The sequence below is a fragment of the Apiospora marii genome (assembly GCF_038362585.1).
Source record: "Apiospora marii strain CBS 49790 chromosome Unknown utg000002l_segment0_segment0, whole genome shotgun sequence".
NCBI lineage: Eukaryota > Fungi > Ascomycota > Sordariomycetes > Amphisphaeriales > Apiosporaceae > Apiospora > Apiospora marii.
In genome coordinates, this window is record NW_027117373.1 from 2,424,947 (window position 1) to 2,447,630 (window position 22,684).

A 22,684-nucleotide genomic window follows, 5' to 3' on the forward strand; every position below is an offset into this window, starting at 1 on the left:
GCGAGTTTTCCTGCTATTGAATGGAAGAAGATACATTATAGCTGTACGTAAGGATATTCACAGTAGTACCATTTAGCAATTGTGTCATTCATTCCACACGACACCAAGCACCTCATGTCGTCTGAGTACTACCGGGTCACTACCTATACGGCCTTGTTACCACGACAAGCGTGGCCCCCTTTCCCATCCAGCCCCTTGACTCAACAACGAACAACCATGCGATTATGCTGCCAGCTGATTGATTATATTCGTATGGGGTAGGAGGGTATTTAAGCAATGGTTCTTCCCGCTAGATCTTTGCGAGGCTTGTTTTCCCTCTGGCTAGTTTGTAGTGCCTCAGCCTCTGGGTTCTTGCCCACCATCTTCGCGTACTCTGTCCAGCATTAAGTCTACCTCTACTCAGCATGAAGTGGCTCTTAGCTCTTGCCCTAGCAGCGCTGCTCTGTCTTGTGCCTGTCACGGCCAACACCAGTGCCAGCATCGTGGTTGAGTCTCTTGGCCAGGTCCCAGCGGGCTGGATGTTGGCGAGAGAGGCTAGTCCGACTCAAAACATTCGTTTGCGTATTGCTCTCGAGCTGCCGAACCTGGATATCTTTGAGCAGACACTCTACGACATCTCCACTCCCCATCATCCACATTATGGCCGTCACCTTTCCCGAGACGAGCTGACTGAGAGTAGGTCGACGATGCCCTTTCGTTTTCTTTCTGGCAATTCCCCTTACAAGCTCGCCTTTCGAGCACAGTATATACGGCTGGATCTGCAGCAAGTGCTAATACTAATTATAGTGATGAAACCACGGGAGGAGTCTACGAATGCTGTGCTGAGCTGGTTAAAGTCGTCTGGTGTTCCGATGTCAGATATCGAAGATGCAGGAGAATGGGTCAACTTCAAAACCACAGTTGGAAAAGCCCAGTATCTGCTGAATACTACATTCGCCATCTACAAGCATATCGAATCTGGTGCTGAGATACGTCGCACGTTGCAGTAAGTCAGCACTGTACACTACTGATCATTTTATCGTTTGCGTCGGACAACCTTGGTTCTGTATCGGCTCCTTCTGCTAACTGTAGCAAATATGTGAGGATGCTAACCGTGGCTCATAATATGCAGGTATTCCGTGCCTATAGCTGTTAAGCCTCATATGACAATGATCCAACCGACTACTCGTTTCGGTCAAATTAGAGCAAAGGCACCTGAGGAGTTGAACAACAATGAGTTCGGCTTCAAGCAGTCTCGAGCGGAAGTTGAGATTCCCAGTCCCATTAACCCATCTCTCAATATCACTTTCTGCAACAGCAACGCCACCCCGGATTGTCTTCGTGCCCTTTACAGTATCGGAAACTACACGGCAGACCCGAATGTACCATCCATTATTGGCGTCGTTGGATTTCTCGAGGTGAGCGTGTATTATTGACATCCTCTCGCCAGACGTGGCTCACACTGTATCTAGCAATGGGCAAAATTCGACGACCTTGACTTGTTTCTCGGTAAATTTGCGCCGTATGCCGTAACCCAAAACTTCAGCTACGTCCTGGTGAATGACGGACAAGACAATCAAACAGACACGGAACAAAGATGCGATGAGGCAAACTTGGACGTGCAATATGTCTCAGCTCTGGCCTTTAACACAAACATTCGTTTCTATTCGACTGGAGGCAGAGGCCTACTAATCCCGGATCCCGAGTAAGAGATCCCCTCTCCCAATGCTACGAATGAACTCGGATATTGACGCTTAATGGTTCAGTGATCCCGATGCGGACGATGTATGTGGAAGTCATGGCCTGTTTAACCGAGGGGTAGTTTTCACTAACAAACGTCCAGGGTCAAAATGAGCCTTACCTGGACTTGGCGACGTACATATTGAGTCTACGAGATGATGAGCTCCCGACAACCTTGACGACTTCTTACGGCGAGAATGAGCAAACCGTACCCGAAGAGTACGCGAAGAAGGTTTGCAACATGTTTGGTCAAATGGGAGCTCGTGGGATCTCTGTGATTTTCTCCTCGGGAGAGTAAGTAGACCATGAATCTTCTCTAGTCTCCGAAATGAAGGGTCATCTCCCGACAGACAACCGAAGAAAAAACTGACAACGCCGTTCTATTTACTAGTTCTGGACCGGGTTCCGCCTGTCTGACAAACGACGGCATGAACACCACTCGCTTCGACCCGATCTTCCCCACAGCCTGCCCCTACGTGACCTCCGTCGGCGGCACGGTCGGCGTGGAGCCGGAAAGCGCTGCAGAATTCTCCTCGGGAGGGTTCAGCGACATCTGGCCGCGGCCCGCGTACCAAGAGACCCCCGTCGGGATATATCTGCAGAACCTTGGCGACCAGTGGGCGGGCCTGTACAACCAGTCCGGACGCGGCTTCCCCGACGTCGCGGCCCAGGCCGAGCATTTCCTCATCGTCGACCGCTATACGATGAGACCGGTATCTGGGACCTCGGCCTCGGCGCCCACCTTCGCTGCCATCATCTCGCTCCTCAACAACGCCCGCATGAAGAATGGCTTGTCTCCCATGGGCTTCTTGAACCCCTGGTTGTACTCCAGCGCGCGCGGCGGGGGAGGCTTGACCGACATCACGACGGGCGGTAGTGTCGGTTGCACTGGATGGTCGTCTTCCAGCGGGCTGCCGACCCCCTACGTCCCCTACGCTTCGTGGAATGCCACGCAGGGTTGGGATCCTGTAACGGGGCTGGGTACACCGTTGTTTGACGTGCTCTTGCCGCTGGCGCTCGCGGCGCCCAATAGCACCCGTCTTGGGCACGACTGAGGTCATCCGTGGGATAGAGGTCATAGGATGAATGCGGTTGAGTACTTGATCATGGCTGTCAAATGTCTTTATGCTATAGCTTAATCAGTGACATTCTTCAATGATAGGTCCATAAATTAGAGTGCATAGAGTCAGATTGAATGTTGAACCCCGACCGTTGAGTTGCTTGTCCCCCTTTTTTTTCTCCTTTTTGGTTATATAAACAAGATATGTATACAGTGACGCGTGCCCGAGGAGGTTTCCTCTTAACCACGGCCAACCCCGCTCCAAGCCCCATCAATCTCCCAAGTGCCTGCCTCCGACCACCCGAGCGCCCGGTCACCCTGCAACCAACTGAAGCGGATGTAATCGGGCACCGCCTGTGGTGTCCTCCGCAGCTCGAACGACCCGTACCGGCCGTTCTTGCCCGCCCCCGTCGAGAAGTGCTTGCGTTCGCGCTCAACGTCGTTGACGAGCATGCTGATCCCGTCCACGCCGTCGGGCACGGGGGTGCGCCAGGCGAAGGTGGCGTTGGAGCCGCCGTACCCGACGCTGACCTCGGGCTCGAGTATTTGTGGGTAGCGCGGGCTCGGGATGAATGGCGGCGCCGAGTTTGCATGGTGGTTGGTAAGTGATGGTGTTGAATCAGCAGAGAAAGGCAAGGCGAGACCCGTGCTGGCAATGCTGTAGACGAAAAGACCGAGTAGCAATGCCTGGAGGCCTGCGCGGGCGCGATCCCGCAGTTTCGCCTCCGGCAGCAGAATAAGGAGCACCATGACCCAGTAGTATACCGGGGTGCTCAGAGGAGCAGACACCCAGGGGAAGAGGTACAGGGACAGAAGTCCCAACCAGAATGCACCGAGCCATAAAGCAGCCCCGTCGTACGTTGCGGCGAACCTCGGTGGCGATCGCCGCGCGGACAAGCGCACTAGAAGCGAAACACATGCCAGAGCAACCAGAAAAGCGCCCGCAGCTGGCAAAAAGTGGCCGGACTTGGCGGCGGTCCTGAAATGAGCCGGCAGCGCGCTCACATCTGGCCCGCTCATGGCCGTGCGCGTGACCAAGAAGCCGGCAGCGGCGGCCGAGAGCGCGGGCACCGCAGTCGAGCTTGAGAAGAGAAAAACCAGCGCCGTATAGGCGGCCGCCACCAAGAGAGGCATCACCCACATACGACGGTCCGAGGGGGCGGCGCTGCTCTGGTCATTCCCACACGCGACGCCGGAGTCGTACTTGAACCGGAACGCCATGGGGAAGTACGTCCGGAGCGGCACCGGCGCGACCCCGTACAGGTAGGAGCCTTCCGGGAACATGCTGGTCATGCCGCTAGTCTCGGCGACCCCACAGCCACCCTGGGCGTCCTCCAGGAGGCCGCTGTACACGGCCGCGGCGCAGATGTGGGAGTCGGCGCGGAAATAGGGGCCAGCGCCCACCACCAGGGGGCGGCCGTCCGTAATGGTCTCGGGGCCGACGTAGTGCGGCTTCTCCTTTGTCGAGCCGCCCGTCGCCGCGGATCGGATACTCTGCTTAGCCGCGGCGACGCAGTGGGCCGGGCACCGGAAGGCGAGCTTGTTGTCGGAAAAGGGCTGGCACTTTTCCCCCTCGATGCCGCAGCCGTTGTCCGGGAGCCAGAAGGAGTCGGTGCAAGACAGCTGCTCCACCGGCTGGTACACACCGTCCGCTACTTCCATTGGCGGCACGCCGCTGCCGGTGCTCGATAGAATCAGCACCGCGAGGGAGCATAGCAGGGAGACCCCGAGGTACACGGCTGTCCTTGGCCCGGAACGCGGGAGCTTCTGGCGGAACCACCGTGCCGAAGGTAGCGGCTGGGCGACCGCTGCCGTGGGCTTGCCGTTCCATCTCTGTGAGGCGTGCTTTGGTTCTTTTGAGCTGGCTGATGCCTGCAACCGAGCGGTTGAGGACATCTTGAGAGTAACTGGGACTGTTACTGGAATAGCTCAAGGGGATTTTGTTCGGTAGGCGGATCAAATTATATCGAAAACAAAGAATTGAGACGATGCAAGGCCGATTGGCATCTCCCAGCGGCAGACTCAGTACGCAACCCACGAAACGAGAGGTGATTCCTTGCCCTTAAAGTCTTGCAAGTCAGAAGAGTTCAAGTAGTTGGAATATATGGGATTCCAGAAGCGGAAGGAGAAATGATCGTCAAACCGGTGCCACAAGCAAATTATATAGTAGTGATAAACAGAAGCACTGCACCCAGTAAATCTTATAATACGACTGGCTGGTTGGGTTTCTGTAAGGGGATGATATGAAACCAGGATGGATGTTTCGCGATGCTGCACCGAGTCCGTGCACGGGGTAGGGAGATCAAGAATGGGTACGAAGAGCACATGGTGTGGCATCTGCGTGAGGACAGCAGAGATGGAGAAGCTTCTGTGATTTCTATGCAAGTAAAATGCTGATTCCGCCACCTTGTATCAGGAGAGCCGTCGGTCCTGTCGAGGCCCCTTTTGCTTTGGTCGTGAGATGCATTTCTATATGCATGTAATCCAGTCCAGTGTAACAAAACGCCCAGAATGCCATAGCGACCTGGTCGGTCAGCCGGTCACCCTTTTGTATGTGCCGCTCAAGCGTAAAATATTCACAAACAGCTGATTTCGATATATTCGCGTCGATCAAAGACTCGAGGCGGCCTCGGCTGCGCCGGCCGCCTTGAAGGCCGTCTTGCCGGTCCAGTTTACCTCGACATTGTGCATCCATTCCATGTATCTTCCCCAACCTAAATCGATAATATTAGTATATGATGCCTCTTCGACAGGGCGAACTCGGGTGACGTACTCCAATAGGCGAATTTACGCCCAAAGTATTTGCCGGCAAAAGGTACGAGAATCATGGTCAAAAGTAACTCGAGCTGTTCCAAGCTCCGTTCCCACTCTTGCTGCGCATCGGAATCGTCATCGGATGTGAAGGAGTCCGTCGTCTCGGAGGGCAAAGAGTCGATCTCATCGTTATCGGAGGCGGCGGAGTCGGCCATGGCGAAAGAGTCGGAGAGCGACATGTTGAGCGTAGGACAAACGCACGTCGGTAGGTAGCTGGCGGAAGGGTACTAAGGTCGGCCGGGTATGTCTACGGAAGCTGCTATCCTAGACTCATAGCAGATCTAATCGTACGTGCAGCGAGCGCGTGTACTCAGACCGCTGGGAGATCTAGGCCGCGGCTGGGAGTGATGGTGATGGGGGCGTTTGGTGGGATTCTCTCATCGATTGCGATAGCATGGAAGTTGAGCCGCGGTCAACACATGGTTTCGGTGCAAGCTTGCCCACGTCAATCGTCACTCTGCAGCTCCAGGTGCGGCGGCCCGCTGATTGGCCTTCCGATTTGCAAGCCGATGATGTACAGGGGGTTGCAGGCTTAGCTTGAGGTTAGGTACCAGCCTTGGCGGGTATTTCAAACAAACATGTCGGGTTGGGCTGTTACCAGATTGTCCATATGGACGGTTGATACGGATATTAGGTGGTGCGACAAGGAGCTACCTGGACCTGGACTGGCTGCTTCTTCGGCCATTTCTGTCTTCATTGGAGCTGAGTCAGAGCGTAGCGACCAACAGAGATTCGAATCCCATTCAAATCGTGGTTGGACGATTGCGCCCAACAGTAACGTCATTTGTGCGATTTGGCCATCACCCGGCTCTAGAGAAAACTTGATCTTTTCTTAACAATCGAAAACTACCACCAATTTAGTGATAGGTAGTCATCTGAATCAAAGAGACGGCCTAAGTTCATTTGACTGCAAATCATTTTCCTACTGCACACCACCACCACTTGGTACATTCCCGTACAGTCCTACATATATCACACGACTACAGTGCGCGTTACGCAGCGAACGTCCCGGAACCACAGACGAGATTCCTAGAAGGACGCCCAAGGATTTGCTGCCATCGTCACATCATAGTCACACCACACAGCAGGACATAGGCCACAAATTCGGGGAAACAACATTACCTACCGAAGCCTAGGCTCTATCGCCTTCCAATCGCAATCATGGATGCATCAGAGGTGAGTTATATGGGTGCGCGTGGTGTGTGTCTCTTTTCCTAGCACCAAGCCCCAGCGGGTTGCTTTACCTACATCCTCTCTATCAGGATGCTAGACAACCCAATGACTTCTGATGAATCAGCCGCCTCAGTTGATGGGTTGATATTTTCTGGGCGCTGAACCTGTTTCCTCTGCACTATCGAGCCATTGTTTCCTTAGCCCCAGATCTTCCAAGCCTTGCGCCTCCCCTCCTCCCCCCTCCAAAAGGGCCAAAGCTGCAAGCGTGGCTTATCCTTATCATCGGCCTTTGCCTGGCAAGAAGGTCTAGCCCCACCAATCCCGCCTTTGCTTCTCTGCGTACGAGGGACCAGTCCCCCACCTTTTCTGAGCGGCAGAGCGCACCAAAAATTCCGAGACGGTCCTAGAGTGCGTGGGAAAGAGTCATAACCCCATCTATTGTGTTCCAAGGAGGCAAAGCCAGAGCTCAGTCAACCCTTGACCATCAACCTCTTTATTGATATTCGTTGCCATTGTTGGTCTCCATTACCAACTTGTATTTCAACGACCCCTCCCGATCCTTCGACCGATTCGACCAGTAATTGTCGCTAGCTTCGATTTTGACCGCAACAACTGACTAACCCGACCAAACAGGAACGCCCCGATACTCCCGACCGCAAGCAACGCAAATCGGTTGTTTTTGACACAGAAGCTGTAGTAGTTGAAGGCGACGGAACTGTTACGAAGATGGCGTCCGCTGAAGCTGCCCAGGACTCGGCTCAGTCTCATGCCCCGAGTACGCCGCCGTTATCTGACGCCCTAGGAGCCTTTACTAACCCGAACGAAGCACCAGTCGAGGAGCAAGCCCCCGCCGAAGATGGACTGGACCTTTCTATGATGAAGAAAAAGAAGAAGAAGTCCAAGAAGACCGAGGATGCCGATGGCGAAGCTGCCGCTGATGGCGCGGCTGAGGAGGGTGGTCTTGATCTGACAGTGCGTGATATCCGAACCCCGTGTTTCTTGCCCGGCGCAACCATGCTAACAACCCGAACAGATGAAGAAGAAGAAGAAGAAGTCCAAGAAGACCGAGGAGGACGAGCTTGCCGCCAAGATCGCGGCTTTGGAGATGGGCGAGGAGGGCGCCGAGGAGAAGGCCGATGAGCCCAAGGAAGAGCAGACTGGCGATATGGAGAAGGGTACCGGCATCTGGACCCATGACGAGACCAAGCCTGTCAGCTACGACCTCCTGCTCAGCCGCTTCTTCAACCTCCTCTCCCAGAAGAACCCCGACCACGCGTCATCCGGATCCAAGAACTACAAGATCCCGCCCCCGCAGTGCATGCGTGAAGGTAACAAGAAGACCATCTTCGGTAACCTCCCGGATATCTGCAAGCGCATGAAGCGTTCAGAGGAACACGTTACGTCTTACCTGTTCGCCGAGCTGGGTACGAGTGGTTCTACCGCTGGAGCTGGTCAGCTGGTCATCAAGGGTAAGTTCCTATTTTGCGCTTGGTTCAGATAACGAGTCACTAACCTCCATCATAGGTCGTTTCCAGCAGAAGCAGATCGAGAACGTTCTGCGAAAGTATATCATCGAGTATGTCACCTGCAAGACCTGCCGATCGGCCGACACGGAGCTCAACAAGGGCGAGAACCGTCTGTACTTCATCAACTGCCACCACTGCGGCTCGCGCCGGTCCGTCACAGCGATCAAGACAGGTTTCTCTGCCCAGGTTGGCAAGAGAAGAAAGATGCGGACTGGTTAAGCGGGGACTTTTCTTCACGGCGTTTAATCTGGTGGCTCTAGTTGGAATGGTACGGAAAATGCTTTTGTGTACTGCATTCGACTTGGGGTGCTACGCAGAGAGGTCGTTACGAGTACATAGACCTTTGTTCTCATGATATAGATGAATGTCATGTCTTGAAAGTATCTTTATACTGGCCTAGGCGTATCTGGACCAACACTCCTGTAGGAGAAGCGAGGGCCTCGCAACTGCGGACCTGGAACCCTGGAAATGGAGTTGGTCAAGCGTCGCCATTATGGCATATAATTTCGGTATAATGAAAAGCGCAATGAGTTCATGTTTTCCAATGATACGCATCCAAGCACCATCGTGGTAATTCGAAATGACACCATCAAAGACCGAACAAGATCGGCGAGGGAAATATCACTTTTGGCGGAGAGAATTGCTGTTGTCGGGTCAGGGTGCCCCACCTAACCTACCTTGGTACTCACTACCTTCCCAGTTATCTAGGGACTCTCTTACTCACCATTACATTCACTTGCCCATCTAGAAATCGCGACTGTAAAACACCATACCATGTCTGAACCTCAACTCTCGTCGGGCCAAGCAGGGCTGCCTGTGCCCGATCCAAGCAAATCGTATTGGTTGAAGGAGCCCTCGCAAAAGCTCCTGGGTCACCGCACGACCCCCGAACTCCCCGCCTCGGCCGATGTGGTCATAGTGGGGAGCGGCATCACGGCCGCCTTTGCGGCGCATACGTTGAAGGAGCGCAAACCTGAGTTGAACGTTGTCATGCTCGAAGCCAGGGAGGCTTGCTTCGGGGCTACTGGGCGTGTACGTTCTCTGTCCTATCTCCTTTTATTTTTCTTTCTTTCGCTCCCAAAGACCTTGGTGATGTAGATCGGAGCTGACAGCGACACACAGAATGGCGGACATTGTCAGCCGGCCATGTACGCTGCACCCCCTCACATTGCTTCATTCGAGCTTCGGACGTTCTCGTACTTGAAGTCTATAGTGGAGGATTACTCCATCCCATGCGACTGGCATTCGACATCTGGTGTGCATGCTTACTACAGTGCACCGTTGTTTGATCTGGCCAAGGACGTCATTGGGCGCCTGAGCGAGTCCTACCCGGATCTCGCTGCCAATGTTGCTGTGGTAAACAAGGGCGTTGCCGGCTCCCCGGCATATCTGCTTGAGGGCGAACGGAAGGAACTGACGCTGGAAGGATTGAGAGTTCCCACTGCTGAGGGCGCAGTCGTGCAGTGGAATGCTGCAAGCTTGTGGCCCTACAAGTTGGTCGCTTTCGTGTTAGAAAGGCTCCTGGCGGCAAAGGCCGGCGGCTTTAACTTGCAGACGAACACTCCGGTGACGGGGCTTCAGAAGGTCGGGCCGGCGTCTGAGTCGCCCAGCCTGACGTCTGAAGCGACGAGCCACCCTACGTGGATCGTCCAGACGTCGCGCGGTCACATCACCGCGAAGCACGTTCTCCTTGCCACCAACGGTTACACGTCTCACCTCCTTCCCCAGTTCGCCGACCTCCTCGTTCCAACCCGTGGCCAGATCGCAAGCCTGAAGCCCCCTTACGAGCCCAAGGAGGGAGACCCACCTTTGGACATAGGACACACTTTCTATCTGATGGGCGAGAAGGGTGACGACGGTATCATGCGTCGTGACGATTACCTTGTGCAGCGCCCCCTCCCCATTCGGAGCTCATATTAGGCGGTGGGCGCCAGCTGGCGAAAAACCATGCTGTAGGCGTCTGGGATGACTCGGCCATCGACGAACCCGTGAAATGGTGGTTGCGCGGAAGCTTGTCCGGGGCAATGGATCTCAAGCTCCGCGCAGCACCCGGCGAAATCGAAGCCGAGGAACACCGTCAGCATGTACCCCAAGACCATCAAGCCTCGGCAGAGCAGGCAATCTCCGGAGTAGACAAGCTGCATATCGATATCCAATCTGCCCAAGAGGCGGCCCAATCAGGGGACGAAAAGGCCCAGCAAAGCCTAGACAGCAGCAAGCAGGATCTCAGCGCCACGCACGAGTGGTCCGGCATCATGGGCTACTCGCGCGATGCGAACCCGTGGGTGGGACCCGTCCCGGCGTCCGCGGGCGGCGGCGACGGCCTGTGGCTGTGTGCCGGCTACACGGGGCACGGCATGCCGAACGCGGCGCTCTGTGCCAAGGCCGTGGCCGAGATGATGACGGGGCTCGACGAGGTCGACCTGCCGCCCGAGTACGAGCTCACGGAGGAGCGGCTCGTGCAGGCCCGTCTGCGGGACACGGTGCATGTGGCGGAGGAGAAGGGTGGGCTGCTTTTCGATATGCGGGCGCTGTAACTCGATGAACCAAACCGATTACGGCGTTTAGACTGCGAGAAATGGAGGTTGGGGCTTGCTGTAGCCTATAGGTCTACGCACCACTTATCCAGACGATGGCACTTTCGCTTTTGGAGCGGTGGTTGCAACCCACTAGCATAGGGGTTAAGGGAATAAAACCAAATACACCGAATTCATTATTTGCAGGCTACTATTGATGAAGAGTTATGAAGGAACAATCTCTATTAGCCCCCTTTCTGGAGCCTTGGTGGTTGGTCGTATCCCCTTGATGGCGAAAGCGCTGCTCCCACCAGATTATGCTATACTGTACATATCAGACTCACTTGGTTTTATTAACATGGATGCTTATCTCATTGAATATATATTTATCAATCAAATAAACTTGCCTGTTAACACGATACGGATTGAAGAAGTTGGCCTGCCGATCATTCACGGGAAGTATTATTCCAAGGGCAGCGCTATCGCCATCAAGGGGATAGGTCTTGATCTTTTCTTCACACCACGATCTCATGCCGCGGCAGCTGAGGTATATCGATCGTTAATTATATTTGACGTGGGCCGAATGGGAAATTGTGATGACTTGGGGTCCTGTATGAGTGCGCTCGTAGACTGAGATGAGGCAGATGATGGCGAGGGTGACGCTGCTTCTGTCGCCGTTGTTGTTGAGACTCTAGGTGATGAGAATGCAAGGTGCGACCTCGAAGCCGGAGCCGAAGAGGGGTTGCTGGCGCTGCTGGTCGAAATAGAGGTCGTGGAAGAGCCAGACCTCAACGTCTGGTTTGGCGATGTCCCGGTCACACCAGCAGCCCCCGTCGAATGTATTGCTGGAGCAGTGGTTGTAGCAAGAGATGAGCCTGGGCCTCAGCTACTACCGGCTTTCGTCGCGGGGAAGCTTCCAGTGTGGGAGTCCGGCGGGTAGGTAGCTGTGCTTTCTGATTCGCTGTGGTCTTTTCCGGGTGAGGATGAGGGGGAGAGCGTAGTAAATGGGGAAACGGAAATCGGCATTTCTGCAGTCGAGGACCCTTGTGAGCTCGATACGGCGGCAGATGACGAGGGTATACTCGTGGTCGTGCCCCTTATGCTACCAATCATAGTTGTCCCGAAGCTAGATATGGCAGCAGAAGGAGCACTATCAGAACCTCGGAAAGTCGAGAGTGGGCTTCTTGTCGTGTATGAAGAGGACGATCCCGCTGTGGTTGTGCTTAGGAATGGCGTCACTGTGATGCTCGATCTATGACTGGTTGAAGTATTGAAGAAGCGCATGGCGCTGGTTGACGGTAATGTCGTTGCCGAGGCGCCTGAGTTTGATGATGTCTGTCCCACAATAGAGGAAACGGTGAATGTGGTTGACGATACAAGCGTATCTGTCGTAGTAGTAACGCGGAAGCCCGACGAGCTACTGCTACTGCTACTGCGACCACTCCTTCCAGAGGCCGCCACTGATGAAGAAGAAGAAACTGGTGCTTCCTGTGAACTACTACTGGTGCTAATAAGCCCCGTCGTTGTGGAAGAACTATTGCTAATGAAAGGCTCAACTTTCAGAGAAGAGCTCGTCATTGAGGGGGCAATGGCGTCAGTGGAACTGGCCCCTGGTGGTGTCCGGGAAATAGTGATAGTCTGAGTCTCTGTGGGAATTACAGTAACCGTACTCTCATGACTAACACTGTCAATGGTACTCCCGACCTGACTCCCTGCTTTTTCAGAGCCGTCGACACCTCTATCGGTAGCCGAGGCTGAAGCTCCAGTACCAGCAACCGGCGACTGTGTGACAAGACTTGGGACAATGCTTGACGATGCGGTAATGGCTCCTGTGGCGCTCCGAGTCCCGCCTACAGCTCCTGGGGATCCTGTATGGCCCGAACCCGACACAGTGGCCGTTGATATTCCTGGGCCCATGAAGCCTTTTGTCGCCTCGGCGGTGCTCCCCGACACGGTTTGGGTACTAGCCAAGACGTTCGAGGAACTCATAGTTGAAACCGGCATATTATTCGTTGCGACTACTTCTGTAGTGACTAGCGTTCCCCCTACATGTTCTGAAGATGCCCTCGAACTCGAGCCAGATGTAACAGCAGTTGGACTACTCAGGCTAGCGACAGAGGTTATATCTTTTAACCCGGTCTCTGCTCCACTAGGCACTATCGTTACCGTTGATGTACTGCGCATCACCGAGCCTGAGCCATCAATAGTTGATGATGGTATAATCGGCTTTCCCAAAGCCTCGCTCTGCGTTGCAGGCGCAGTTGCTGCTCCCGAGCTTATTCCGTCGTGACCTACAACTGTCGTAAGGCTGCCTCGATTTGCACCCGTGGTGATTGGGATGACCCTCACAGGCTGACTTGTCTCGCGAATCGCTGTTATCAGTGAGGAGGTAATCGGCACGCTGTCGCCGCCTCCACTACTAACCTTGCCGCTGTTGGTAGTTGGCGTGCTACTCGGCTGACTGCGAGTTGCGGAGCTGTAGTTGGAATATAGGTCTGGCATGTTCACCGGGCCATTGCTCATGGATCCTGCAGCAACAGACGTGCTCGTGTGTTCCCGGTAGGAACTAGCCCTCAAGGATGAGATGTTGATGGGATCATCGTCCGTGTCTCCCATATCTTTGAGCAGTGATTCCATGGATTCCAGCTGCCCTATTGCCACACTGGACACATTGCGGAAGTCCGAGAGAAGCTTCTGGATTCTCTCGGTCGCGATACGAATGTGGGTTACATCACAAGCAGTCCCCGTCTCCGGCTGCTGACGAGGCAACTTGGGAGAAGGGGGCCATGTTGCATGGCCTCGGCCAACTATTCCAGCTGCTTGGTGTGTAGGCCTGGCTTGAGTGTAATCGAGCCCTGCATCGTTTTGCTGTGAGACTGGCGCTGTTTTGGAGGTTAAGGCCAGGCCTGTTCTTGATGCTAACAGCGCCGCTGTCGTCAAGTCGAACCTGATTTTCATGATGAGAGAAAGAAGTGAAAAGTATATAAATGCCTTATCCGAGGACACCAAATGCAGCAAGACATCTTGAGCAATGGCAAGAGACTCTATTTATATCACGCAGGGATGACCGGCCTACAAGTACGAAGGCGACGCGACTAACTTGTTCTGCTTGTTACATTTCGTGGCCTACTGACCTTGGCTGTCTTTGTTCACTGGAGGCGCCAACACTGCGGTTGGTTGTGATGAGTGGAAGAGGCTCACAAAGAAGCTGCGGCTCTATCCAAATCTTTCGGGTTCGATATCGCCGATGTTGACAAATCGATTGTCTCTTGAGGTCTGTAGCCCCCACGCCATACAGGCTGTCAACTGTACAAAGTGTGGCTCAACAGATCACGGAATATATATCTCGCGCATAGAAATGCCAAGTGTGTGAATGCGAGATGAGCTATAACCGCGCTACCATTGCCTCTTCCAATAGGTACCATGGAAAGCCAGACCGCGCAGAAGGCAGGTGTCCAAGACTTGATGTGATGCGATACTCGATGGAGCTTGTCCCTCGTCAATCACTGTGCTCACTGTTGAGTGACGATGCTAGGTGTGGTGTAGTGCAATACTTGGAAATGCGAGCCGCACGAGAAGCATGCATATCGTTTGCAACGATTTGGACAGAACATACGATCTTCTGGCTAATTCAAGCGCCTAAGAGGGGTGGGGATGCTGATCTTGTAGTAAGTTCCCTGTGAGGCCTTGCCGGTTGAAGCGGGCGGCGGTGGTTGGGGTCGTGCAGCTCAATCCCAAACGTTGGAAGCAAATGACTTGTGACAGCCGAGTGGTTGTTGGTGGAGGGAGGGCTAGAACTCTGTATTATTGGTATCTACAGGTGCTTTAGTGAAGCCGAATCACGCGCGGTCTGGCCAATTGGATATGCTCCAAGCTGACCTGCGCTAGATGAGGGCCAGACTAAACTAAGCAAACCCATCGTATTTCCATGATACCTTCTTGCCACCTGGCGATAGGAGGTTTGGTTGGGATTAGCAGCTCCAGATCGCACGCGTCCCTTCGTGAGGTCTAAGGTCAACCGAGGGTGGCAAGCGACAAGACAAACCAAATCAAATACGACAGCTCTCAGAGACCTGACGCCCCGACGGAGAACCCGAAGAGCGGTCTGGGATAATTTAACAGCGTGCAATACCTTTGGGCGGCTGCTTACAGTTCAATGTTGGTGTTTTCATGCATGAATCTTACCGGAAGGGCCCTGCCACCTCCAATTAAGGCTTCCATGTTCAACACCAAGGCCGCTCGAGCCGGGCTCAACTTGCGATTCAGGGAGACGAGGCTTCTTTGTCACTGGGCGGAGTCCACGATCAGTCAAATACATAACCGCAAGCGTGATGTACCAACCTAATCCTTTTTGATTTACTACGTACTGCATGTGGTAGATTTGATGAATTTTTGTTACGGGCACTTGGCGTCATCGGCCCAGGCGACCAAAATTGCCGCCGACTGCAACCAAAACGGTCCTGTCCCGACTGACTGACAGAACCATGGCCACAACCCCTTCCTTTGTCTTAAGGAAGATCGTCGCGTCTCAAGTGTTTCCGCAAGCGAACAACACGACCAATGTCCCCTGAAAACATTAGTAGAAATCGTGAGGGCAGCCGCAGTAATTTCCAGCGTAGAAACACAAGAATTCGACATGAATGAAATGCCACACGCCTCGTTCGGGTCTGACCATGTGCGAATAGAGACATCTCTCGGTATCCCTGGCAGGCCAATCAAAGAAGGAGGAAACAGGAATCTACGGATTATTCCAGCCGGCCGGGCTAGACCTAGAAGGGCCTAGCGGGTGACACTCTGACACTCCCAGGTTTCCACGCGACTTTATTGACTGGGGACCAAAAAAGAAGAAAGGAAGAAAGGTCAGACCAGTTCGGACGCTCGCCCTCCCCAGAAATCTCGAAGCCAGCCAGCAGCAGCATAGCACCGCGCACCACCGCACCACCCCAAGCAAATATGAGCATCGATCCCGTCGTTTATTGTCACGCCGCCTGGGAGCTGCGGCCAAAAAGGACAGGAAATGAGACTGGACCAAAAAGCCCCAAAACTCTTTCCATACGTACAATAAGAGCAACAATGGCTCCCCCCAATTCAATAAATAATCTTCATCCCACCCCATCTCCAGCATCGTCATCGTCGTCTGCATTTCTACACATGTGAAGAAGTGATTTCCAGCCCTGCAACCACTGCACTGCACCCCCCAGACCATCATCACCAACCGGCCTGTCCAGCCCCAGGATTGGACTTGAGGTACTAACGCCGAAAAAAGCTTCGCACACTGGCCCCCTTACACCATCAATCGACACGCAGCAAAGCGAGCGGTGGATCGCCCATCATCCTCAACTTGTCCCGTCAAGCCGTCTTGCCTTCTTCTTGACCAACCTAAACCCAGCCAAACTTGCACAATCCACCCACCACCTTAACTTTCCAGCCTGCCCATCACCGACACTGATAAAATTTCCCACCCTTCGCCTTCTGACCACCAAATCCTTTTCCATCATCAACCACCACATCCACCGATCACGACATCCAAACTTCAGCCTCACTCCCCCATCAGGCTATCGCCATGCCTACTCCAGCATCCAAGACGTCCACTCCTGTTAAGGACAAGGACCGACGAAAGTCTGGGGCCAAGCCCACACTCATCTCTACACTCAAGGTCTCGCCCGACAGATTGAGAAAGATCATCGCGCCTTCCGAGGTCAAAGAGGAATCTCCCCTCAAGGAATCTCCGGCTCCGTCAGCTTCGGTACCTCCCAGCGATGGCCCTGCTCCTCCCGTTGCAGTGAATGGCGACAACGCGTCCGAGTCGAACCCGGGCACACCTGCCCAAGTTCCCATGGGACCCCCAACCGATGGCCCGAAGAAGAAGGGTGTCAAGCGAAGTGCACCTGGCAATGGCTCTGAGCCAAGGATCCGAGGCAAGCCCGGCCCCAAGAAGAAGCCGAGATTGTAAGTTCACTCTCATCATTTCAAATGCTTGCAAAGAACGTCTCGGGCCTATGCCCAGATTCATTTGCCTGATCGCTTGTAACCGCTTATCTTGGTTTCAACACTTGACTAACCCGTCTTTATAGGGAGGACGGCTCGATTGACCCAAGCTCGCGTGCGGGAGGCGCGTACCACAAGTTGGGCCCCAAGGCGAACCAAGGCGCTATCAACGCTGGCCTGCGAGCACTCGACCGGTCAGGTAAGCCCTGCCGAAGATGGGCCAAGGGCGGCTTTAGATTGAAGAGCTTCACTGGTGTCTTGTGGGAAGTGCCTCGCTGGACCGCGCCGCCTAAGCTCCTACCAGAGAGCGCCAACCCGACCTCGACGGCCTCGGCCGAAAGCAGCAACAAAGAAAACAACAAGGAGGGAAGTCAACTCAAGAGCGAACACAGCAACAGCGCTGCCGATGGCGAGCAACGAAGTGTTCCCCCGAGCGTTGTGGCTGCCAGTTCTCCTGCTCCCATGCCAGTCGCTGCTGCGTCGTAAGGGCTGCGTTGATTCTCGGATCGCGGCAGGACACGGATCACATTCTACACGGGCTCATGCCCCGGCGGATACTTGCCTTTGATATTGTCTTTGGAGTTTACGGAAGGTTATAAAAGCTAGGCGTTCTGGTCACATGAGGATGATATGGAGCCTACTGGAAGACCACCTCCTTGCCACGCATCCGGCAGGGTATGTCATTTATTCAGGAGTTAAGGGCCAGATGACAGCCATCAGGCTGCATCGGCGAGGCGTCGACGGGACACGACATTGTCGCATGTACTATATTTGTAGCTTTTCGCATGGAACCAAGGTTTAATAGAGCATTGGCCATGTATAACATGCCTCTTGCCATCATTCATACCCTATCTTAAGTATATTCATTTACAGTCATTGCCTGTGTTGACCTTGGATTATTTGTGCAATTACCAGCACATCCGTTCTTAGTAGGTGTGTCGACTTCGTGGCAAGTCGAAGGGCTCGAAAGGGACTCCGATGCTATCTATGGATTTCGTAAGTATTCACATGTAAGTCAATAGAAGAGCAGAATATCGCATCATGCTTGATACATCCAAGGCGGGGGCCACACTGAGAACGACAACGATGCGGTGAGTTGTAATGCGGTGTTCGGATGCTTGTGTTTCAGTTGGATTTGACTCTAGCGAGTCACTGAGCCATAGCAGGGTAACATCTACAGATCTAGTTTGTTGGTGAAGGCCCCTTGAACTTACAATCATCGTCGGTGGTCGGACATTCTCGAATGCTAGCCCCATGTTACATAAGCAACCCACTCCGCCAGTCCGACGGGGTTGAGAGTGGGCGGCTGGATGGATGCACGCATTCTGCATGGTCGATCTATTTCTGGTTTCGCTACTACTGTACATACTTGAACCCGTCCTCGTCGTTGCTTGCCTGTTCTCTTGAACCGTGAGAGTTCAGGATTTGCAATGGGCAAGCGATCAATACGAAAGTCAAAAAACACCAACTTCAGCTGGGTGCGGCCAAATCCGTCTGCTTGCTTGTCCTGATTGGAATGTGACGAGTGGGAGAGGGTCGGATTCGCAACCACAGCTTTGCCATTCCCATGCCCATGCCCATGCCGTGTAGGAGATAGGTGCATCAATTGATGCATTTCTGCCCATTACGAACAACCACGTACTTCGCTGCTACTTGTAAGAGGTAATGGGTATTGACGTGTAGCGGACCGGCCACGCCTGACAAGTGCATTCATCCATTGCATCCTGACGAAACTGGGTATTAGCTTATGTACATAGCTCGTGAGTGTTAAGCTTCGTGTCATTCAGCTGGTGTAGTACGGTGCAGCAGCAGCAGCAGCAGCAGGTGGCAGGGCATTCATTATCTTAGGGAGGCTCGGAGGGAGCTGGGAGACTTCTCCGCAAAACGACCTATGATGATGCCATTTGGGATATGGAAGCGCATGACTGCCTATCGGGCCAGGTGGGTATTAGCTAGGATAGTTGGATAGATAGCGTTGGCACGCAACGATGTGCATTTCCAACTTGCTGATATCGCAAAAGTCTGGGCATGTTCAAGAATGGTAATTCGATTCCGGCTCTCAAGATAGCAATAGAGGAGAGGCCGTAAAAGAACCGTGATTCCTGCTTGTTTGTTGCTGGAGTTTGGTTGACAAAGGAGAGCTCCGGCTACCTAAGGTACCTACCTAATACGCATCATCGTCGAATCTATCCGTACCTACCCATTGTGGGAGGGACCTCAACGAAGACTCCCGAGTCACCGAACTCACCACCAAATCCGCCAGGTTTACCAATCCTTGATAGATGTAGCGACAGCCAGAAAAGGTCAAATAAATTCGAAATATTGCGCTTCTAGTGTTGATTCAAATACCTATATACTTGACTATGCCACTCGAGCATAATACGACCATCGTCGGCAGCAATTCTATCGAATAGATAGATCGTCTGGTCGGTACCTACCTACCACATCATACCCACTTCACCCACCACCTCCACACTCACTGGCCGCTGCTGCTGGCTGCTGGTGCTGCACGCTGGGACTGGGATTGGCACTAGGTTACTCAACTACAGGTACGGACGACATCAACGTCCTCCAACTCAACATAAACTTCGGTATTCCCAGCACCCTCTACTAGAACAAGAAACCACTGCCCTTCATAATCATTGCATCGGGGTTGATCTGCGGCATAATTAGAACGCCATAAGCGGTGGCTTTTCGGGCGTCAAGGGCTTCTCCCTCCTTCAGTGTCCATCCAGGAGCTCGTCGTCCATCATTGCCCTGAACCTTAACAAGCACCACGCTTATCTGCGATACCGCACCCTTCACTTGACTTTCGTGCCGACTCCGAACCCTTGCCCTGCTCCTACTTCGCCCGCTGTATTCCTTTCCTGCGCAAGTTTGCCGCAGTTTCCTACCGTCGGAGATTATTTCCAGCATTGCTCCGTTGCATTGTCTTGCCCTGGCGTCCAGCTCAGTTCGCCCGCTGGCGGGATCCCAACCTTAACATAGACGAGCGACTTGACACGGCATGTCGAACCCATACTCGCATGGCTCGGCCGGTTTGCCTTTGGATGCCTCTTTCACCGGCTACATTCCTAGCATGAGGTCTTCCTACGCCTCCATCACCTCTGCCACGAATCCGAACTCGACACCGACCTCCTCGGCTTCACAACCCCGGATCAACCGCTTGTCGCATCTCTTGAACCCATCCCACGAAATGAACTCCAACATGTACCCGGCACGCCTCTCGTCCTTGTTTCAGTCCCACGCCATGGAGACCGAGAGGGGCTCGTCTACGCCCGACGGAGACATTTCGAGTCTCGGGGCGCGGGCTCCGCAGCTGCCGCCGTTCTCGAGGGCATTCCAGAAGTACATGAATGGCGGCACAGGCGATACTCTATGGGCCAGTCAATATCGGTCCAGTGCGTTTTTCACACCGTCGTACTTGCGGGGATCAAGCTATATACAAAAACTGGAAGAGGCGCATAAAGCAAAACAAGCGCAGAATGAGGGCCAGGTCGGTGGCAGTGGTGCGCATGTTCCCCAGGTTATCCCCGGATCAACCCACACGAAGCCGATATCCCATCTTGGCATGACCTACGACCTGATTGAAAGAGCACCACTTTTGGAAGAAGATGTGTCGATAGCCCCGCTACCGACTAGATGGAACAAGGACGACAAGCATGGCGGGCTGGAGGTTATAGGCGACGGCCAGGAAGTCAAATATACTGGACCCAAACCCGTTGGAGAGAGGGATCACGAGGCTTGTGCAATCAGAGCAGACCACGCGATGCCTACCGAGGCCGGGCTCTACTATTTTGAAGTGACGATTTTGTCCAGGAAACGAGATGATACGACGATTAGTGTGGGCTTCTCGCACAGGCCTGTGTCGTTAGCTCGCTTGCCAGGTTGGGAAAGTGACTCTTATGGCTATCACGGGGACGACGGTCATGTGTATGTTGGTCACCAATCTGGCAAGGTATACGGTCCTACGTTTTGCGTTGGGGACACGATTGGATGCGGTGTCAATTTTAAAAACGGTAACGCCTTCTTCACTAAGAATGGCATCCATCTTGGTATGTCTGGTTCTATGGCATACGCCTCTCTTCTTTCCAGGTACACCGAGTTGACGTGACGAATAGGGATCGCCTGCCGAGACGTGAAGGGGGGTCCGGTCTACCCAGCAGTTGGCCTCAAGAAGCAGGGCGAGCACATCCGAGTCAACTTCGGTCATACCCCTTTCGTTTTCGATATCGATGGGTTGATGCAATCTGAACGGAACAAAGTGAAGCAGGAAATCCTAGGAACAAGGTAGGCGAAGTCACCGCGGCCCTACTTGAGCACAAACTGACGATGTGACAGTACTGACAAGCTGGTTTCTCCTCCTTTGAACGAGACGGACCTCATCCAACGATTAGTAAGTTCAAGTTTGCCTTGCCTGATGGCTTGTTAGATCACTGACACTACGGTCGACTCAGGTCCTACAGTTTCTACAACACGACGGCTACGTCGAGACTGCCCGTGCCTTTGCCGAAGAAATTCACGGCGAGAAGCAAGCGCTGAAACTTGACCCGAGCACTCAAGTTGGGGGCATCAACGTGAAAGACGACGAAGATGCCACTCGCAGACAACGTAGGTGAAGCCTGTACGATTAAGAGGCGCTTAGTACTGACCTGAAGCAGGTATACGGAGGGCTATACTAGGAGGGGACGTGGACCAAGCACTGAAGTACACAAAGATATACTATCCCCATGTCTTGGAAGACAACGAGCAAGTACACTTCCGGTTAAGATGCTGCAAATTCATCGAAATGGTGCGGAAATCAGCCGAATACAACAACAACAACCATAGTGCGACCAACGGAAGCAACAATGTTCTTAAGAGGAGCAATGGCCAGCCGCGCATGGACGATATTCCGAATGAGATGGATCTGGACGAGAATGGGTTCTCAGACGATAAGATGGAGACTGAAGAGGGGCTTGATGCCGATACTTTGCTGCTCGATGCAGTCCAATACGGCAAGCGGCTGCAAGCAGAGTTCACGAACGACCCAAGGAAAGAGATCAGGAAAACGCTGGACGATGTTTTCTCTCTTATGGCGTATCAAAACCCCTTCCACGTCAAGGAGGTCGCGCACTTGCTCGACAAGAGAAACCGGGTGGCAGTCGCCGAAGAGCTCAATTCGGCCATTCTACGTGAGTATATGTGCTATTGTATCCCATCCCCCGGTTTCGCTATACCCGTTACTAATATGTGGTGCTAGTGTCTTTGGGTAAATCGTCTCGTTCGGCGTTAGAAAACCTATATGGGCAGACCAGCGTCTTGCTGGATTACCTGAGAGAGGACGGCGGCTCCGGCTCTTTCGTTACTGTCCAGTCGGTCATTGACGAAATACCCAAATCGCAATTGTTCTAGAAATCCTACAAACGGAAAGCCGAGAAGTGGGCAGCTCTACATGAGTAACACAACCGGCGCGGCCCGTCTGCGCCCCGCCCGTCTCAAGATTATATGCGTTCGATACAACTCTCGACTTAGCAGAGGAGCCTTCCGGCATACATATTCCACGGCGTTCCGGACAAGGTTGTGGCGTACAGGCCTTTTTTTGTGGATTTCTTTTTGGTGCATTGCCGGCTACGACTTTGGCTTAAAGTCGATCTTTTTTCCGACGTGATTCACCTATCCTCGTATCAATGATACACCGAATACGCGCGGAAGGGGGACAGTGCAAACCACCCCATAAACATAGAGTCGACTTGCATTTGTATGGTGGCTTGGGCACTGTCATTTATTATTCCCAAGGCAGTTCTACCCAACCCGCTACCACGGATTTGGATGTATTCTCAAGCGGGAATGTATGTCTTTTTCCGTTTACAACTCAGTGATATAGGTCGCTGTCGATTGTAGAATAG

General features: G+C 53.4%; 8 protein-coding genes across 8 annotated transcripts; 5 read left to right on the top strand and 3 right to left on the bottom strand.

Annotated features, from left to right (window-relative positions):
* Positions 1–404: 404 nt before the first annotated feature.
* On the top strand, positions 405–2,774 carry PG985_002428 (uncharacterized protein; the record flags this gene model as incomplete). The annotated part of the gene is made up of 7 exons (XM_066822197.1): positions 405–675; positions 787–985; positions 1,112–1,397; positions 1,452–1,684; positions 1,746–1,764; positions 1,823–2,013; positions 2,054–2,774. 7 exons carry the CDS (start codon positions 405–407, stop codon positions 2,772–2,774), a joined length of 1,920 nt encoding a protein of 639 aa, XP_066689629.1.
* A 245-nt stretch (positions 2,775–3,019) lies between these two features.
* On the bottom strand, positions 3,020–4,675 carry PG985_002429 (LCCL domain-containing protein; the record flags this gene model as incomplete). Its single annotated transcript, XM_066822198.1, has 1 exon — positions 3,020–4,675. One exon carries the CDS (start codon positions 4,673–4,675, stop codon positions 3,020–3,022), a length of 1,656 nt encoding a protein of 551 aa, XP_066689630.1.
* Positions 4,676–5,389: 714 nt separating this feature from the next.
* PG985_002430 (uncharacterized protein) lies at positions 5,390–5,772 on the bottom strand (the record flags this gene model as incomplete). The annotated part of the gene is made up of 2 exons (XM_066822199.1): positions 5,390–5,493; positions 5,553–5,772. 2 exons carry the CDS (start codon positions 5,770–5,772, stop codon positions 5,390–5,392), a joined length of 324 nt encoding a protein of 107 aa, XP_066689631.1.
* Positions 5,773–6,754: 982 nt separating this feature from the next.
* PG985_002431 (domain found in IF2B/IF5) lies at positions 6,755–8,511 on the top strand (the record flags this gene model as incomplete). Its single annotated transcript, XM_066822200.1, has 4 exons — positions 6,755–6,769; positions 7,400–7,738; positions 7,800–8,235; positions 8,291–8,511. 4 exons carry the CDS (start codon positions 6,755–6,757, stop codon positions 8,509–8,511), a joined length of 1,011 nt encoding a protein of 336 aa, XP_066689632.1.
* Positions 8,512–9,066: 555 nt separating this feature from the next.
* PG985_002432 (Bcdao8) lies at positions 9,067–10,829 on the top strand (the record flags this gene model as incomplete). Its single annotated transcript, XM_066822201.1, has 3 exons — positions 9,067–9,324; positions 9,415–10,150; positions 10,213–10,829. The coding sequence occupies 3 exons, from the start codon at positions 9,067–9,069 to the stop codon at positions 10,827–10,829; spliced, it is 1,611 nt and encodes a 536-aa protein (XP_066689633.1).
* A 670-nt stretch (positions 10,830–11,499) lies between these two features.
* On the bottom strand, positions 11,500–13,766 carry PG985_002433 (uncharacterized protein; the record flags this gene model as incomplete). The annotated part of the gene is made up of 3 exons (XM_066822202.1): positions 11,500–11,653; positions 11,702–11,910; positions 12,492–13,766. The coding sequence occupies 3 exons, from the start codon at positions 13,764–13,766 to the stop codon at positions 11,500–11,502; spliced, it is 1,638 nt and encodes a 545-aa protein (XP_066689634.1).
* Positions 13,767–16,371: 2,605 nt separating this feature from the next.
* On the top strand, positions 16,372–17,282 carry PG985_002434 (uncharacterized protein; the record flags this gene model as incomplete). Its single annotated transcript, XM_066822203.1, has 2 exons — positions 16,372–16,757; positions 16,883–17,282. The coding sequence occupies 2 exons, from the start codon at positions 16,372–16,374 to the stop codon at positions 17,280–17,282; spliced, it is 786 nt and encodes a 261-aa protein (XP_066689635.1).
* Positions 17,283–19,803: 2,521 nt separating this feature from the next.
* PG985_002435 (Ran-binding protein 9) lies at positions 19,804–22,190 on the top strand (the record flags this gene model as incomplete). Its single annotated transcript, XM_066822204.1, has 6 exons — positions 19,804–20,851; positions 20,918–21,086; positions 21,138–21,192; positions 21,254–21,407; positions 21,458–21,970; positions 22,039–22,190. 6 exons carry the CDS (start codon positions 19,804–19,806, stop codon positions 22,188–22,190), a joined length of 2,091 nt encoding a protein of 696 aa, XP_066689636.1.
* Between the last annotated feature and the right edge of the window lie 494 nt (positions 22,191–22,684).